This window comes from Nuphar pumila, chromosome 7, assembly GCF_984573655.1.
Source record: "Nuphar pumila chromosome 7, dmNupPumi1.hap1.1, whole genome shotgun sequence".
Lineage (NCBI taxonomy): Eukaryota > Viridiplantae > Streptophyta > Magnoliopsida > Nymphaeales > Nymphaeaceae > Nuphar > Nuphar pumila.
In genome coordinates this window covers 4,798,398-4,818,322 of record NC_143255.1, presented here as the reverse complement: position 1 = coordinate 4,818,322, position 19,925 = coordinate 4,798,398, and the positions used below count along the sequence as shown (strand labels likewise).

Here is a 19,925-nt window from a genome sequence, read left to right as displayed (position 1 = left end):
CACTGCACAGCTAGGTGTTAAAAAAGTTTGCTTTTTATTTGAATAAACATAAAGGATCAACCATACATTGAAAGATCAGCTTTATCCCCTTTTGCCCAAACAAGAGCAACCCAAATAACTGCACCTTCTCCCTTGAGTAGGGTTGGCAGTGAGTCTAACTTCACTCTGCCAGCTCTTTTTTCTTTACAAGACACTCATTTTTATCTTTTTACCTTCGTTTTTTCAACTTTCAGGTACTCTTTTAGACTTTTACCATTTGGCACTATGAAAGAGAGAAGGCCATATTTGGTTGGTATATTTGGAGAGAGAGAGAGAGAGAGAGCCCTTTGAATAGAAAAATTAATCTTCTAAGAATATTATAATTTTTTGGTAAATTTTTATTTTTACTTGAAGAAACCACCTCAGGATCATAGACCTAGTAGTGCTGGCTCTGTCTGAAGGACTTAAGATCGCTGTGCAGGCAGCATAAACTATGAGGGCTTACCAAGAAAGCTTTTAGTGTTGCCTATCCAGAAAAACTATAACATCGATGATCATTTTGCCATTATCAACTATGTTCACATTTATAACCACCCATCATTTTTTTTTATTTTACAGCACACATCCAAATGCCTACTCTTTTATTCAATGTGGGTGGATGGCCCAACCAAGTGGCAGGTAAGTGGGGGCAGCACACTAAGCATGTGGAATCTAGTAGGAGACTGGGTAACAAATAGGCCTTTTTGTGACCCTTGGAACTGCCTTTCTCTGGTATAGACCCAAGTTGGGCTGAATGGGTTTCCAATCAAAAGTTGACATAGACAAGCAGAACCTTTTGCTAGGTCTAGTTCGTTAATTACATCCTAATCCCTATCATTAACATGATGTCATCATCATCAGTATAATAATCATCATTATTGCAACTGACAGCAGCAAATTAGCAAGGTAAAGACTGGTTTCATTTCATTGTCTGCCTTACGTCTTAAGAACAAACACAAAACAAAGTTAGTGTTACCCTTTTGCCATAATATTTTGCTCCAGTTACCTTCTACCCAGACTTCAATGCATTTTTTAAATTGCTCAATGAAAACTCATTCTGAAAAAGAGCCAAGTTGGGTATACAATCCAGATCCTACAACCCCCTTTTTTTTTAAATAAATTGGAAACTAATCAAAGACCTTCTTGGCACATATTTTACTTTGCATTGCATTTGTCATAGGCTTACTTTTTCAACAAGTCAATGGTGTGATGGTTCTTTCTTACGGTCGCAAGCCTTCCTATCGCTCTGTCACAAGCATAGAATCTTTCGCAAACCCGTGATAACGCCAAGACTGCCTAGTCTCGCCAGTCTAACGGCCAAAGGTTGTACACCAACACGTTTCCATGTGCTAAATCATTTTCATTAGATTTGTGCACCACCTCGTGCGCAACTGCCTAGCAAAAGCTGATCAAGCGCATTTTCAAATACGAATCTCATCTAGTTAATGTCGCTTAATACATAGTCGTCTCATACCAGCTATCACTTTTGAAAGGAGCACAAACGTGTCTTAGCCTTGCGTGACATGAAGCGTACTGCAATTTCATGTGCATGCTACAACAAAACCTCGTCATCGAAGGAATAAGACTTTGCAGTCTCCAATCCAAAGACCAGTTGATGATTGAACATCATAGCGAAGAGCACCACCAAGACTCATTCATCGAAACCTAGGCATTCACTCGCCTAGCCCTGAATCACCATATTCGGTTGGAATCACCTAATGTGATCCTTAGAAGAATCAGCCCTAACCCACATGCACTCTCGTGCGTCCAACTGCTACACATGGGACACTAAAAGTCGAGAGGCCCTTAACTAAATCTTCAAAGATAACATCTTCTGATCTGTTGACACTGTTTAACCAAACAACGCTCCATAACTGTGCCACCATACAACGATGCACTAACAACGATACTGATCTCTATCGTGTATCGTGCTACCATCACACATCACTGATCAAGCCAACGCATATCGTGCATTTCTACACTCGATGCATTTTTTACTCAGTAGATCTCTACACTGCATATGCCCCATTCCAAATGAGACTTGGCATGTTAAAGGTTGCAGCGATGGTGGATGAAAACCAGAACAAGTTGAGTAGGTTGAAAAAAAAAAAGTAAACCTTGACCAAGCTTTCAGAATGAGGCATGTGCAGTGCAAAGCTCTACTGAGTGAAAAATGCATCGAGTGTAAGAATATGTGGTATGTGTTGGCTTGATCGGTAATGTGTGGTGGTAACACAACATGCGATATGCATAAGTATCATCGTTAGTACATCATTGTATGGCAACACAGACGTGGAGCGTTTTTGCTTAAGCAGTACCAACATATCAGAGGATGTTGTCTTTGGAGATTTAGTTAAAGACCTCTCAACTTGTAGTGTCACATGCGTAGCTATTAGACACATAAGAGTATGTGTAGGTTAGGGCTAATTCCCCCAGTGATCACATTAGGTGATTCCAACCGAGTATGGTGACTCGGGGCTAGGCGAGTGAATGCCTAGGCATCAGTGAATGAGTTTGGGTGGTGCTCTTTGCTATGACATTCAATCATTAGCTAGTGCTCGGATTGGAGGCCGCAAGGTCTTGTTTCTTCGGTGGTGAGGTTTTGTTATAGTGTGTGCATAGAGTTGCAATACGCTCCATGCCATGCAAAGCTAAAGCAAGTTTGTGCCTCTTTCAGAAGTGATAGCTGGTATGAGACGGTTATGCACTAAACAACATAGACTAAATGAAATTTGCATTTAAAAATGCTCTTGATCAGTTTTTGCTAGACAGTTGCGCACGAGGTGATGCGTAGGGCCAATGAAAATGATTAAGTACATGGAAAAGTATTGGTGTACAATCTTTAACCGTTAGATTGGTGAGACTGGGCAGTATGACGCCATCATGAGTTTACGAAAGATTCTATATCCGTGATAGAGCGATAGGAAGGCTTGTGGCGGTAAGAAAGGACTGTCACGCCTCACTGACTTATTAAAAAAGCAAGTATGTGACAAATTAGACTTAGAGCAAAAAAATTCATAGAGACTTTGTTGTTCATGGAGTGTGACACTGAAAAGGACAACGATGGTTTATCTTGGTTATGCAAATTTGTACAACTGAAGTATTGTTGACCAATCACAGAAGTAGGATATTGACAGGATAGTATGAAACATCTTGACAATGTTAAGCATAAGTGTAAGGTTGTTGTTTAGTTGACTAAGGGAACGTAGATAAGCCAAAAATTTCTATCAGTTGTGCATTAGGCTCGTAGGTGGAGCATGACATTTGCCTTGTATATGCAAAGAATGCATGTTGGATTCGGTTGAATGAATTTGCACCTTTGGGTATGGGAGACTCAACTAAACTTTTAGATTCTCTTTCAAGATTGTGAGTTAATGGAGTGCCCATGTTAAGCAGAATACTCACTGTTTTGGTCACTTAAAGTTGGCAGATCCTCTATGGATTGTGTGTGCAAAAAAATTTATAGTTTGTGGCTCATCAATTCCTACAAAAATATTTTGCTGACTCTGAGAGAAAGTTACAGCGTGTTGGCTCTGGGAGGAGAGTTACAACAATGGGCCAAGGTGCCCTTGTGAGGATGAGTGCCCAGGAAAATACTTTGAAGGACCGTTGTGGGGTGATACGCAAGAAGGTGTCCCCCCACTTGAGGACTAGTTTGGATCGTTGGAAAACCGCAAGTTGGTGCCTAAAGAAGTTGATATTCTCACATCACGCATTAGTGGTCGTCTTTCTTTGCGAGGACCACTAAGGGCTTGGAATTGCCCTTCTTGGGGTTGAAAGGCACCCCAGTCATGAGCATAAAGACTGCAAGTTTGTCATGCTGGCGATGATGACATGCTTGTGTATGAGACTGCACTGGGGTCTCACGAGCAGAGAATGCACAATGTTGATAAAGCAGAAGACCGCTGTCTAAGTGATTGGAGATGCGTTAAAGGAATGAAAAGTCTATTACAACAATGGTAGATTCCGAGGCCACGCATAACTTCGTCTTGCGAGAAGAGACAGAGCAGTTGGAATTGAAGACTGGGCCAAAACAGAGGACCATCAAGACAATGAACTTTGAGGAAAAGTCAATCCTTGGTGAAGCAAGGGATGTGGCTATCCAAATTGGGAGTTGGGTCAGCAAAGCCAACTTCTCAGTAGTGTTCTTGGACAATTTTTGAATGATTTTGGGCATGGAGTTTCTTTGCAGTTAGAATGTGATGATGATGCTGAAATTCAATTCATTAACGATCATGAGGTCAAAGTCTTTACACACAGTGTAGTGCCTTAATCTTGGAGTGAAGTCTTCAATGTTATCTACTATGCAATTGAAGAAGGGTGTCAAGCGGGGAGATCAGATATCTCTAGTCACTGTGCGCACCGAAGAATGGAAGGTGAAAGTCGCAGTGCCGCCAACCCTTTCCCCACTATTGACTGAGTTTCGGAGAGTGATGCCCCTGGAATTATCAAAGTGTCTGTCGTGGAGATGAGAGGTCGACCACAAGTTAGAGTTGACCCCTGGAACAAAGCCCCCTGCTATGGTCCCTTATCGCATGAGGCTTACTGAATTGAAGAAGCTACGTAGACAGTTGGACGAGAAGAGAAGGTCATCATTTGCCTACTAGTTTATTTGAGATTGGCATGAGCAGATCGAGCTGGTGATGGCATTTCTGCACAAGGCGACTAATATGATGAAGAAGTGGGCGGATAAGCATCGTCGGCCTGCTGAGTTTCATGTGGGAGACCAAATATTGGTGAAGTTTTACCCGGATCACGTAGGCATCTTCCACGGGCGACACCATAAACTGATCAGGAAGTACGAGGGATCATTCATCATCACCAAGAAAGTGGGCAACCTAGCGTACAAGCTGGACCTGCCCCCAGACTTCAAGGTGAACCCGATGTTTCACGTGTGCAACCTAAAATCGTTTTATGCGGACGAGGGAAATCCAGAACGTAGCGTGACACAATACACTCCTATCTTGCAAAGGGCTCCGACAACACAACGGGCCAAGAAACGTCTCAGCAAGATCCTTCACCACAAGGTCAACTACTTGGGCAAAACAAAAAAGTATTTTGTGCAGTGAGAGAAGCCAACGAAGCCAACGTAGGAGCCAACATTCCGGATGAAGAGTTGCTATCCAGATGAAGTCAGAGCCTACCATGAAATAGATGGCATCGACGGTGGCACATGATTTAAAGGGAGGAGCCTGTTCTTCTGTGACCTACTTTGTACAGTTATGTCTAGAGTCTGTTTTGCTTTGGTTGAGTCTTGATGTAAGTATTGAGTCACTTGTAACTTTTTTCGGGTCACCCTTGTACTTTGGTTCAGATTGATCAATACCCTGAAGGGTTAGCCCGTAGATCTGAACTATAATGAGCCTGCAGGCAAAATTTTGAATGAATGCAAATGTGTTGAGTTTTCTTTTGTTCACCCTTATTGTGATTACTTTCAAGTGATTGCAATTTATCAACGTATTTCTTCTTTCGCTCTCTTGCACTCTGAGTTATATAAGCTTTCACAAGCGACAAGCCAGCAACGGAAAGGCTTGCGGCGGTAAGGAAGGACCATCGTGCTGCACTAGCCTATTGAAGAAATAGGCCCGTGACAACATTGGTTGTTTGATTTTAGATTTTATCTGTTGGCACCCTCCCAATATTCTAGCAAGCGTAGGTTATATATGTAGCTGTAGCCATAACATTTTGCTAGTTGGAAATTAGCCTGTGTGCTAAGGTTAACAAGCCATGATGGGTTAGTCAGTAAGCTAATTTCAGATAAAGCGCCTCCATTGGCTTCCAAACATTGCAACTATACATGTAACCTTTAATCCTCCATTACAAAACAATTATACAATACCATATGGCATCATATTGAAGAAAAGAAACCAATAATGAAAGTTTTACTGTCACATGAAATATTTAATAAGCCTTGAACCTTAATACAAAGTACAAACAATACTATTCTGAACGTAATAGCAAGACTCCCAGTTCCGATGCCATTTTATTCTCTGGTGAAGAACATTCTCTGTATGTTGAATAGTAACAATCATCTTTATCTAGCATACTTTGATCATGCATGTACTTGACCTGGCTTGGACCTGCATCAGCAGTGATATGTTGATCTGTGTATAGACCCTTTGAAGTAGGCTCCCTTTGAGAAAAGAGAACAAAAATCCTTAACAAACAACCATTTTGACAATGAAATTTCCAAATAGTAGCAATAAATATTGTAAATATGATCAGAACAGAGAAATCAAGAAATAAACCAGAAAGATGCGTTTAAATCACAATGAAGCAATATATAGAACAAGTTGCTTTAAGGTGTTGAAAAGTCTCTCTCTCTCTCATATATGCATATACACAGAAAACCACTTACACTCTTTGCATTAAAGAAAAAACAGGCAGCAATCCTGTCATTTGTTTTTAAGATGTTCTTTTCCTTAAGGAATGCAATACATGTCCTTGCACATTTTGGCCTGATTGTCTGCATATCTACAAGCCATCTATATTACTATGTTTACTAAAATTATTAATAAAAGACACAAAATGAATCAAGTTCAAAAAATTCATTGGTTCGAACTCAAGGGCTGCAATTCATGACTTTTTCCAATAGATATCCATGTAAATTCCTTAATAGTAAAAGTTCTAACTATCCACAGATTTCTCAACCTACAACACTAACTTCAAAAATCAGGAACTCTTCACCGGTAAAGAAGGGGAAGCATCTTAATGATCGACACAGCCATAGAAGAGATCTTGTCAACAGTGCAGAAGCTAGTAGTTAATCAACCTCCTTTATTGTCCACAAGGACTCCACACATCTGGTTAGGTGGATTGGCTTAGGCATAGCTGAAGGACGTAAAAAGTTTGATACTGGGGTATGCATTCCCTGCTGCAAGGTTGAAGTGATGGTGGTCAGGGAGGGGTACACAGAGGTTTTACATCCATATGGGGCGGTTAGAAAAGGGATAGTTGAGGCCACAAATCCTTCCCCAACTGCCCTGTATGGTTGTTTCCCTTTATCCAAAACAAAAAAGTCAACCTCCTTTGTCATTAAGTCTTCCATGGAGAATCTGCACACTATCTTGCAAACCATCAGGAGTCACATAAAGCCAGTGTAGAATAGTTCAGTGCTTACAATTGGCAGGCAAACTTATCTGGCTAGATGGTATTTATTACTAAGAAACACCTTAAATATTAGAAATGATCTTGGATATACGATATCTGATGGGACACCACAAAATTTATCTTACATTATAAGATATTGATAACATGTCCTACCTGGTATTCTTCAGTTTTCACACTTTTACTGCCACCCCATATCCCTTTCTGACAATCTTGCTAGATGATACTGCAACTGATGGATTAGGTAACTCCTTATGTTTTCTTTGCTCTGAAAGGATACAGGTCATTATCAGAACTGCACTGTCCAATTTATGAGAAATGAACTGTTTTTGTTTCTTGAGACACACTGAAATGCATTACCTCCGTGAGATATGTTTGCTGGTTTACTTGATGTGATGCTCTGGTTGGACTTGGCTACTTTAATTAAACTAGTAGCACTTCTTTGAGAAATTCTTTGTTGTCGTTGAATCAATAATTCTTCAACTTTCTTCCGATCCTCTTCTTCCTGTGAAAAATAAAATATGAATCACATATACATTGTACAATCGTAGGAAGAAATATGTCATGGTTATGTTTCAATTAAAAATAGTCCACCATGTATCAGAAACATTGAAATATATAGCTTCAATTTATAGTAAAGGACAAGGAAAGAATGGTTTTACAGTCCATAAAGTCATGCTTTAGATGTGATCAGTAACATAACTTATCCCAAATACAATGGTTGCCATTTATCAGATTTTAAATAAAGATCTTCACAAGGATATGGTTCAACATGGAATGAATAGAAATATTAATACCTTATCCTTTTTGTCCTTTTTGGCCTTTTGAATTGCATCTCTGCTTAATGGTTTTGCCTTCCTTGGAACAATCTCAGGCTTACTATTACGAAGATATCCTCGTGTGGAGACAGATCGTGTGTCTTTACTTGCACTCTTTGTTTCTGTTACTTTCTTGCACTTGCTATTTATGTCATTGCAATTAGGCAGAGTATCATCACCAATAGGACCATTAGGTTCAGGGCAGGAGGGGATCTTATGAGTACCAGATCCCTGTATTTCTACATTATAATCAATTTCAGGTGTCCAAGATTCCCTATGTGCTTCTGTTCCACTGTTCCGGTCTAGTACCATGAAAAGATCGTCAGGCTCACTCTTGGTGTAGAGCCCAGGCTTTCCTAGATCATGATCTGAAGGGCCACCTATAGGAGTTTCTGAAGGAATACCCTCATCTATGTATATGTCAGTTTTCCACTGGATATCAGGTTGCTCCTCAACTGTTGTTCTAGATGAGACAATAATATAAGAATCATCAATTAATTTTTTCTCTTCAGCTTTTCCTTCTTGCAGATGATTCTCCACCAATACTGAATCATAGGTAGAGGAACCTGAATCTTCCTCATTTCCTAGAAATCTATCCGGGAGAGTCACAAACCCATCCCTTTGCCTTTGGTGATTTACTGTTGATAGCTCCTGAGCATAATCAGAGATAACATCTTGACCATTGTTAATAGATATTGTCCTCCCTGAAATCACTAACTCCTCATCAACAGACTTGTTTAATTTCACATTTCTGCAGTAACTGCCTTCAGTTTCAAGATTTTCATTGGGACTAGTGCTAATGCTTTTCGCATCCCTTTCAGCCATGATAAATGAGTCATCTGCAACTAAGTTTTTGGCAGCTCCTTTTGTTTCAGGCTGAAAATGGGTACTACTTGCTGCATCTTCAGCATCCTTCTTTTTGACCATATAGTGTTCATCCCCCACATAAATTGCTTGTTTATTTGCAATATGTGAGTCTCTACTATAGTCTTGGTCCATGATTGTGGTACTTGATGATTCATCATCTCTCAATAGAAGGTTCTGAAAAGCATCCCAGCTTTGATCATGGCTATCTCCTCCACTAGGTTTTCCAATTGTGTCATTCTCTGTAAATGTATCGACAGAACCATCAGAATTTTTTAAATCACTAGAAGTGTTTGTGTCACCTTTATTTTTGAGGTTATGGTGGATCATTTTATGATGCTTCTTCAAAGACTCGACTACATCTTCTACATTCTGTTCAAGAGAAACACCATCAATAAAGTCATCCTCAGATGAACAGTCATCTTCTACCCCATCCTTGGCCTCTCCTATCTTCCTTGACGTTACATAGTTGATATTACGAATGACAACCACTCTAGAGGATTTCTTCCCAGTCTTCCTGGTCCCTGATTTTCCTCCTGAAGAGGACCTTCTGCTGGAGACAGTTTCATGCTGAAAAGTGGCATTTGGCTCATCACCTGAGCTAGAGTCATCTTGGTCAGAATACTCCTCTCGACTTCCAAGAGTAGATCTGGAGGATGCATGGCCTTTTCCATTCACAGTTTTTTGTTTCATGCTGTAAGGCATGTTATGCTTACCATAGTCTGTTTCTGGAAATAGGCCAGAGTTGGGATTTTCAAATTGTTGTTGTGCAGCTCCAGAATACCCTGGATAATAAGGAGGCATAATCTGCATTCCAGGCATGATGTAGCCAGGATATGGAAATGATGGAACAGCAGGGGCCTGAATGTTATATAAAAATTGTGATTGTGGATTTAAGCCCATGGATGGAGGTTGATGGCCATGATCTGAAAAGACAGAATCTGTTAATGTCAATGAATATTTAACTAGAAGACAGTATCAAAACTTAAGACCAAAAGGGCCAGAGTATCCACAATTACCATGACCAGAATTGGAAATTGCATGGTTCCCGTTTGTATCAGTCACTGTAGAAGCAGCAGAGCTATCTGATTCAGATTTCCTCGGGGGCGGATCACTCACAAGAGCTGGTGGTATGCCATTATGACCAAGAGAACTCTGACTTAGCAAGATTGTGGGTGCACCAACGTAAGACAAATCTGACTGTGAACTAGTGGTTAAGGTTGCTAGTTCATCCAGCCAGAGGCCAGCGTCAAGCTTTCTCTTGCATAGTTCCTTGAAATTCTTGCATGCCTCCCTATATGTTTAAAAATGGTTTTAGTTAAGCACCATGTTCATAAAGAGATGTTAATAATATGAATTTCACTACTTTTGATGACACAGGCAGCAATTATCCCTGAAATAAAAGATTACCCTATCAGAAAAGAGAAAAATGGCATAATCAAAAGGGATTAAATTTCAGAAAATGGTTCAACATGCAATATGAAAATCTGCATTCTCAATAAAAGGACCTATCAATGTGAGAGAACATGAGAATAGCTCAGATCAACTTAATAACAGAGTCAACTTTAAGCCCCAGATTTTTCCAGGAAAACAAATCATGTATAAATATGTCTTCAATCACACGTACAATCAAATGGCAACTAACGTATAAATATGCCATGCAATCCAACAAACAATTAGATAAATACAAATATATCCTCATATTCCCTTTCAGGCTGTTATATGCAATAAGAAACTGTTGAGTAATGTATAATTAATGATCAATCTTAGCCTTCACATTTTAATTCAAAAAAGGCACAACTAGTGTATATGGAGTATCTTGAAAGGGAAATTTCAAGGCTTTTACATACTTTTGTTCTATATTGTGATAATATTCATGAATATCACCATTTTTCAGGTTACAAATTTAAAGGAAATTTACTGCAATTTTAGATTAACGAGATAATGATACTCACTCAGTCAATTTTGACTTGCTATCCTCATTCTAAAATAAGACAGTTTATGAAAGGAAACAAGGTCTTCCAAAGATATTCACCAAAATAACAAAGTGGACATTCAAAGAGTTCCACCAAAACACCAAAAAAACATACACAAGCCACAAAATGGGCTCACATCCAAACACCCACTAAAGGGACAAACACAAGCAATAAAAAATAATATTTTATTGACCAACACTATGCAAGAAAGCATACATTGTAGTGGGGCTTTGCTCCATATTTATACACAAAGAGGAAGGGACTAATAGAGAGTCGTTGGGAGCCCAACGACTCCCTATGTTGATGAGTCCGCTTATGTTGACTAGTTCAAAACCAAAACAAAAAAGTAAAAAACCTATTACTATTTCCAGTTTTTATCTAGCTATATTACATATGACTATATATATACATGTAAATACATACATATAAATATAAATATATATATATATATATATATATATACACTTATTTTTAACACTCCCCATCAAATCAAACTTACTGTTGGATAACATAAAGTTTTTCCAAGAGAAAGTGAAATTTAGAAGCAGCGAGATGTTTGGTGAAGAAATTTGTCAATTGATATTCTGAAGTAACGTAGGGAAGATTAATAGTGTCGTGTAGGAATTCCTCTCGTATATAGTGACAGTTCATCTCAATGTGTTTGGTTTGTTCGTGAAAAATTCAATTGCTGACAATGTAGATGAAACTTTTGTTGTCACAGCACAATTATGATGCTCTTTTACTTTGAACACCTATGTCAGCCAACAATCTCCTTAGCCAGACCACCTTCATAGTGGTTGTAGTCATGGCTCGCTATTATGCTTCAGTTGAGAGAGAAACTTTTTGTTGCTTCTTACACCTTCATGAAATCAACGAGTCACCAAAAAATACACAAAAACCAGTGGTTGAGTGTCGATTATTTGGATCACCTCTCCAGTCACCATCAGTATAAGCAATTAAATCCAAGGAGAAAGAATCAAATAGGAAAATCCTCGAAAAATAGAAGTTTTGATATATCTAATAATACACAAAACTGCTTACATATGAACATTGGTGGAATCATGTTGAAACTAGTTTGTTGTATAAACTGTATGCGCAATGTCAGGTCTTGTAATAGAGAGATATGGCAGCCTCGACAAGTTGTATAGTCTGAATGACATTCTAGTTTGTATCTCTGCATGGTCTTCATTATTAATATATTTTTCAAGGGAAAATAGATGTTCAAAATTACTACACCTGGAATATTGGATACAGTTTTGATCTCAAGATTGTTCTTTACTTATCTCATTACCATGAGATTCTTCTTGACTCACTATATCATTTCTATTTCCAGATCAACATCATAATTATCAAACTTTGGACTTAGATCCAACAGAAAAGAATACTCAGTTATTCTCTCAGATTTTCAAATTAAAAAAAAAATTCTAAGAAAGACACATTTCTTAAAACATATAATTTTTTATTTTTAAATTCAAAGCATCTATAGCCTTTTTGGTTATTTGCATATCCCAAAAAAATACAAGGAATAGCATGAGGAAAAAGCTTATTATTTTTATTAGTGAAAACAAAACATTTGCACAAAAAAACTCTTAATCTAGAATAATTAGGGGTAAGTTTAAAAAGTTTTTCAGCTAGTGATATATTTTTCAAAGAGATAGATGGCATTCTGCTAATAAGATAAACTACAATTAATGTTGCTTCGACCCAAAATTCTTTAGGTACTTGGTTTGAAATAAGCAAAGTTATTGTGGTTTCTATGATATGCCTATGTTATCTTTCGACCAAGTCAGTTTGTTGTAGAGACAAGATTTTTGATGTGTAATACCATTGGATTCTAGGTAATTTTTAAATTCTTTTGATAAAATTCCCCCCCTGAATCAGTGCGAAAGATAGAAACAACTTTTTTAAATTTGCCAAATTGTGAAATATTTGAAAGTACAAAAAACTTCAGAATTGTATTTAAAGAAATAAATTCATGTATTTATAGTAAAATCATTAACAAAGATTACATAATATGCAAACGGTTGTGTAAAGACAAAAGTTCTTTCTTGGAATGGCAATCGTTTCATTTTGCCAAGAATACAATCTTCGTATGTAAAATTTTCAAGATTACAATTTTTTTTATTTTTGGAAAGTGCCAGATTTTGGATACATTAGGATGGCCAAGTCTTTTATGCCATAAATCTAAATCCAGTTTCTGAGCATTATAACAAAAGGTATTCTTGGGTATTTCCAAAAAATCCATGTAGTATAAGTCTCCTTCTCTATGGCCTTCCCCAATCAGCTTCCCTGATTGGCAATCCTGCACTTGATAACCAATGAAAGAAAAAGAAACAATATACCCACAAACAGATAATTGAGAAACAGATAAGAAATTTAAATTTAACTTGGAAATATATCTAATTTTTGAAATAAAAAAACCTTTTTTAAATATTTTTCAAAATTTTCTATTCCCTTTGTCTGAAGGAATGTTCCATCGGCAGTAAATATGTTTGACTCGCTTAAGTTATGACATTTGGATAAAATATCATCATTTGGTGTCATATAAAATGAAGCACCCAAGTTAAGAAGCGAAAGAGATTTATCGTGATTAGAGATGCCAATAGAAGAGATTGTGGCTCAAGTTAGTGAAGCTCTTTTGAGTAGAGGTTGAAGAGCTTCTACAAGTTGAGTCAAAGACATGCTTCCACTGGTTGATTCTTGTGTAGCTTTGAGCTCACTTGACTCTTGAGCAACGGAGGTTACCTTCTTCTCATAGGGTCTCTTTAGTTTAGGATAATATGTCTTGACATGCCCCAATTTCACGACAATAATAGCAAATACTTTTTTTCTTTTCAAAATCATTGTTTTGCTTTCCATAGTTATCATTATTTGGTCTCCTATAATGTGGTGGTTTGTAAGCATGGACATGGTTTCCTGGCCTAGACACAACTAGGATCAAATCATCATAATCTTTAGATGTCTTCTTTTTTAGTCTATTTCTTTCATACTTAGTTCTTCAATAATATCTTCAATAAAGAAGACTTTTCCTCTATGAAGAAGAGCCGATTTAGTGGAATCAAACTCCGATCTTAGACCATTTATGAATTGATAGAAATGCTCAGCATCAATTTGTCTTTGACGAAGTTTTATGTTTTCGGGACAATGCCATTGTGGCTCAAGTAGAGCCAACTCGTTCCAAAGGTCGGATAACTCACTAAAGTATTCTCTAATATTTTTTCTTTCTTGAGTCATAGTGCGTACTTTGTCTTGCAAGTTACAAACGTGGGCAATATCTCTAAGAAAATGCATTATCTTAAGATAGTCCCATGCTTTATTTGTATGTTTAAACATAGCTAGACTTGAGCACTTATTGATATCAATATTACTAATTAGCAAGACACAATCTTGGCATGCCCCATTCTCTATTCTTTTTATTTTTTCTCATGTGTGGCCATAACCTTGGTCTTTTCTACCTCCGTAAGAGGTATTTATTTTTCTTCTTCTATCTTAACAATAATTAGTTTGGGTTCCAAATCTGACTCATCAACTAATCTTCTTTCCCCCATATAAAGTGTTTAATGATTGAAGCCCATGTTACAAAGTTTGTATAATTGAGCTTGATGGGTTTTAGTGTGACATTATCATTGGCATCCATGTTTACAAGGGCCAAGAGAAAGAATAGAAGATATAGAGGAGGAAGAAAGAGATTAGATAATCAAAATGATCACGAGCACTCCGCCACCAAGAGAGCACCTACAATGAAGAGCGCATACACACAAGCACTCTACCACCAAGAAGGCACAACAATCTCACAAGCACTTAAATGAATTTTGCAAAAGAGGCTTTATCTCTTTCAAATCTTGAGTGATACACTTCCCAATGCACCAAAAAATCAATTGGATTTCCAAGCTCTGATACCATGAAAGGAAACAAGGTCCTCCAAAGATATTCACCAAAATAATAAAGTAGACACTCAAAGAGTTTCACCAAAGCACCAAAAGAACATACACATGCCACAAAATGGGCTCACACACAAATACTCACTAAAAGGGCAAACACAAAAAAATAATATTTTATTGATCAACACTATGCAAGAAAGCATGCATTGTAGTGGGGCTTTGCCCCATATATATACACAAAGAGGAAGGGGGCTCATAGAGAGTCGTTGGGGTCGCAACGACTCTAAATATAGAGCCGTTGTGACCCCAACGACTTTCTATGTTGACCAGTCAACTTATGTTGACTAGTTCAAACCAAAATAAAAAAGTCAAAAACCTAATCCTAGTTACTATTTCTAGTTTCTATCTAGTTATATTATATATGACTATATGTATATATATATACATGTATATATATATGTACACTTATTTTTAACAGTTTACCCTCTGTTATTTAACAACAATAGCGACCCAATGTATCAAATTAAATAGTTTTGGAATTCCAAATAACTTGAATTAGCATCAAACATGATTGAACACTAGACAGGAACCACGTGAGCATTGACCAGCTTCCATCACATAGGCATCATTCCACCAGAGATTGGAAAAATTATTTGTAGATCAGTTTAAAGATGAACGTAATCTATGGATGAGGATATGTATCAAGGCATATAATACATGATATGGTACACCTGAAAAGATCAATGACGCAAAGGATGTTGATCAAAGAAAGATCTATAGTGTTTCCAAATTGGTTATTGATGAAACTTTTCAAGTGACCTACTAAGCCATGCATACAATAAGACTCCCACAGGTCATAGCATAAGCCTAAATTTTTTTGTAGTATGTAGATAATCATAAAGGTGAGCAAGAGAGAAACACCCACTTAATGCCATATCAATGTCTAGACGTTTTTAAATATTTCCAATGTATAGAGTACATACCTCAAACGAGAAGCTCCAAAAGCATCAGAAAATGATATGAGATCGTCAATATGATCAATTTCAAACCCAGCTGCAGAGGCTTGAGCATATGACATGCCTTGCTCTTTGCGAAGAACAAATTTCCTTGCTTCAAGGACTCGCAACAGTTGAAGTCTGGGCAGGAAAGCATAAGTAGATTGCTATAAGAGAATGACTAAGATGATGATAGAACAGACTCTTTGATGAAAGTGATTTATCTCAATACGTTACAGAAAATAAATCATTACTTGGAATTTTCACCCTGTCCAAAATCATAGCCATTAGATTCGCATTTTGACTGTCAAGCACTCAAGCAAAAACAAACATAAGAATTGAGACTTCATGTTGGGTAGAAACCAACACAGAATCATTGAGCCATATCATTATGAAAGTCAAAATTTCTAAGTACCTTGAGTGAATCTACTAGCTTTCCGGTGTTTGCCTCATCACCTCTAATGTTGTCTGCCAGAATGCAAACAATTTAATTTATATGCACTGTGTTTCAAGCGATTGTAGTTTTTCATTGGGTAGAATCAGAAAGAGTTCAGCTAACTGTTGGCTAAAACTTTGCGGCAAATCTAATGACATGGTTTTCAAGAAAGAACATATGACAAAAAGCAACGAGGCAATTAAGGCGCGCACTGTTCCTTACAATTGTTAAAATGGAGAAAAATAGCTATCATGTTCATACCTTCTGTTTGTCTTGTTGAATTGGGCTTTGGAACTTGTTCAGTGCTCTATAATTCAGGATGAATTGGAATGTCAATATGCTAAAATAGGAAACTCCACGACTAAAAGAGTGATAACAGAAAAAACAGAAGGAATAAACCCACCATGGATAATTCGTTACACCGGATAGAATCTTCGATCTGGGAGATCTCTCTTTCAATAGTTACCACCCTCTCCAGGATCTCCGGCGTCTTAACAAACCGTACGAACCTGTGAAACACCGAACCGAAACTAAAGATCAAACAGGAACCACCTCCGGCAACTCAATTTTCAGCTACGATAAGAAAGGTACCTTTCTAATGTACCCTTTGTGAACCAAGACGCATTAGCCTCCATTCCATAAGGCAACTGAAGCTTAATTGAATAACCACCCTTAGAGATCTGCTCCTCGGCCGCCTTCAGATGGGAAATAAACGGTTCAAGCAATCCAGATGCCAATTTCTCTCCTTTACCATCCCCGAAAAACACAACAAGATCACACCTGTATGGAATTCCAGGATGGGTCTGATTACATAAGGTGGAAAACCCCAAATGCTGGGAACAAGAAGAGCAAGGAAATAGTGGGTACCTGGTTCTGGTTGGAGTTAGCTGAAACAGGGCATGATCTAGACGAGTGGTAGGATCCATGTCGGTTATTATGAGCTGCACTAGTTGAGTTAGATCACCGAAACCAACAATTCTGACTCAAGAGGAAGGAAATACTCAGAGAGAGAGAGAGAGCCAGTGCCAACACTCAGCTGCAGGCAAAGTGCATATATAAATATGTGGTGGGTGGGTTGAATTTAGAGAGAGAACCACCACTCTCAGCTGCTGGCAAAATTCAGAGGTAAATTTGTGGTGGGTGGGTTGAATTTAGAGAGAGAGAGCAGTGTCACCACTGTCAGTCAAAAGGCAAAGTTCAGAGAAATACGTGGGCCATTGAAATGAGAGAGAGAGAGAGGTGCCAGCCTATCACATGTGAGTGATGGGCTAACTAACGAGTCTAGTGGTGGGGAGGAGGAAAACGAGGCTTTGTGAAAGAAAGGTGGGGCCTCTGCACTTCTACCCTACACGGTGGACGAGAGTAGCGTTGGCTTTTGATCCCCACCTCCACCCTCCACCCTCCCATTGGGGAATTGGGCCATCCGGTCGTTGTGAGAAAAGGGAAAGCCATGGCAGGCTGTTCGGGAGCAAATCGTTGGCCTCCGTGATTCGATGCCCCCCCTTCCTCGTTTTTTACTTTTGCTTTTTCTTTACAACAATCCTGTTGTTGAGTGACGAATCGGACAAGAATCATCGCAATCCCGCCCCCCCCCCCCCTCCTTCTCTCTCTCATTTATTCATATGGATCAGTGAGTCAGCTTCTATCTCTCTCATTTATTCATATGGATCGGTAGGTGAACATTGTTTGTTTACTCGTAAGTCATAGTGATGAACGTGAAGAGAGTTCTTTTGGAAGGCAGGGTGGGGTTAGGCAGCCCCCTAACAGTTATACAATGATACCATTGGGATTTGAACTTGCAACATCCCATGACACGGTAACGTGCACTAGCTGCTCCTACCAGACAAGCGGATTCCCGTTGGTAGTGTGTGTTTTTTAATACTGGCTTTAGTTTGGTAAGGTTTTCCTTCAACCGGAGAGTACACCCAGTTTCAACATTGCAACAAGGGTCACCACCCGTGGGTTTTAAACTTGTGACCTCCTGTTAACTTGGTGACCTTCACAATTCTCCTCTACCAGATTGGCAGAGCCCTTATGAGATATTTGAATTACTTTTCTCAAAGTAAATTCATATCATTTTGAGTCATGACATTTTAGTGCATCCTAAATTGTTCGTTTTTTGAAGTTCTTGGAAATCCTTCTTATATATTCTAAGTGATTCAAAACTGCTACAAAGGAGTTTGGCATAGTGAGATGGGGCCTAGGCTGTTAGGCAGATGGTCTAGGTTCAAATCCAGTGTCATTCCTTGCACAAACTGAAGGTGGTGACTCTTTGGGGGCAAAGGGGTGTAAGTCCATAGAGTTTTATGTTGCGAGGACAACAGAGCCAAGGGATGGTTTCTCTATGAAAATATTTAAAATAACTAAGTGTAGCAAAACATGAAGATAACATCTATAGTTTTAAATTATTTATAATTTGTTTGGACATTAAGGTTAGTGCACATGCTAGTATGTAAACTTGATGTGTAAAACATGCTAGTATATCAGTTTGGATTATTTTCTCAGTAAGTTATATTAGAATTTGAATCTTACAATATATTGGAGATGATTAAACCTACTAACATCCTAAATAGATTATGTCAAACCGACCTGTACAATTAAATCAGTGGAGATCCAATAGTATGTCATTGTGGAATCTCTCTCTCTCTCTCTCTCTCTCTCTCTCTCTCTATATATATATATATATATATATCAGAAGGGGGATGGTCCACCCCTCTTAAAAATCTATATGTCAGATATTTTTTTTTGGCAAATCTAACTGTATAGGTGTGATCTTCATGGTTGAAAACACTAGATTAGACTCTTGGATCAAAGTTTTTTTATATGTATGCAAGATTTTATAACATAGAAAATTTCAGAATTATTGATTTTTTGGATCCATGTAAAATCCTATCTGCACATCAAAAAAGTTTGCTCCAAGAGTGTTCACACATTTTCAACCATGAAAATCACATCCATATGGTCAGATTTTGCCAAAAAACATATTTAACATGCACATTTTAAAGAAGATGGCAATGGGTGGACCATTATACATATATATTGTCAGCTGACCAAAGCAACTAGGAGGTCTTTCTCTCTCTACCAGCAACCACCCAAAATTATGTGCTGAGAAAAGCAGCTAAGATTGGGATCTCTCTTTCTCTTTCTGACAGCTTATCTGCTGAGTAAAGCAATTCTGATTGGGAATGCTGCTTCTTTTTCTGAGAAGGTCAAATTCCCATCGTGAGCGCCTTCAACTCATTCATACGGAAATAGAATAAGAAAAATAATTTTGAGAAGCAAGCAGCTGTCCTCATGTTCAGCTGGAACAGAATGATGCCGGTCAGGCAGATCAGGTCATGCTGAACATGAGCGTTTTTGCTCATGCCAACATCGTGGCCGTCTGTTTGCATTTTGGATGAATGCCACGTTGTTTTGTTGACTTTTGAGTTTTTTAAAATGCAAATCGGATGGCCACGATGTCAGCATGACCTGATCTGCTTCCCACTTCTTTTTTGGCTGTTGGCCTATTGTCTGAAAACAACTAGTCATGATGATTCAATTCTATGCAAAATGGATCAAAATAGAGGGAACCCAAATAATTAATAATACTCTTAATTGATTAACTGGGGATATTGGGTGAGCCTACATTGAGAAAATGATTGCATAAACACATGACTGTGTTTGATAATCAAGCCCCCCAGTAATAGTCTGTGGCACCAGCTGGCAACTAGCTTAATGTGAGTAAAAAATGATGATGCAGTTAAAATTGAGTGGTTTACATGTGATGATGCAGTAGGTAGACAAAAATCATTTGCATGATCTCACCATCTTTTTTTTTTTTTTGTGAA

The 19,925-nt window shown here is 38.2% G+C and overlaps 1 protein-coding gene across 4 annotated transcripts; it reads right to left on the bottom strand.

The window, feature by feature from the left end:
• Nucleotides 1–5,968: 5,968 nt before the first annotated feature.
• On the bottom strand, nt 5,969–17,339 carry LOC149830939 (COP1-interacting protein 7-like). 4 transcript variants are annotated; one of them, XM_090011937.1, is made up of 12 exons: nt 16,963–17,339; nt 16,687–16,875; nt 16,499–16,604; nt 16,357–16,402; nt 16,075–16,127; nt 15,914–15,963; nt 15,648–15,800; nt 9,827–10,101; nt 7,923–9,733; nt 7,486–7,630; nt 7,282–7,393; nt 5,969–6,098 (listed from the first exon to the last, which is right to left on the bottom strand). In XM_090011937.1, the coding sequence occupies exons 1-11, from the start codon at nt 17,019–17,021 to the stop codon at nt 7,299–7,301; spliced, it is 2,982 nt and encodes a 993-aa protein (XP_089868063.1). In that variant the 5' UTR covers nt 17,022–17,339; the 3' UTR covers nt 5,969–6,098; nt 7,282–7,298. The 4 variants fall into 4 exon arrangements, with proteins under 4 accessions (XP_089868063.1, XP_089868062.1, XP_089868064.1 ...); XM_090011936.1 differs by having other exon boundaries at nt 6,027–6,151; XM_090011938.1 differs by lacking the exon at nt 5,969–6,098 and adding an exon at nt 6,982–7,080.
• Nucleotides 17,340–19,925: the final 2,586 nt, after the last annotated feature.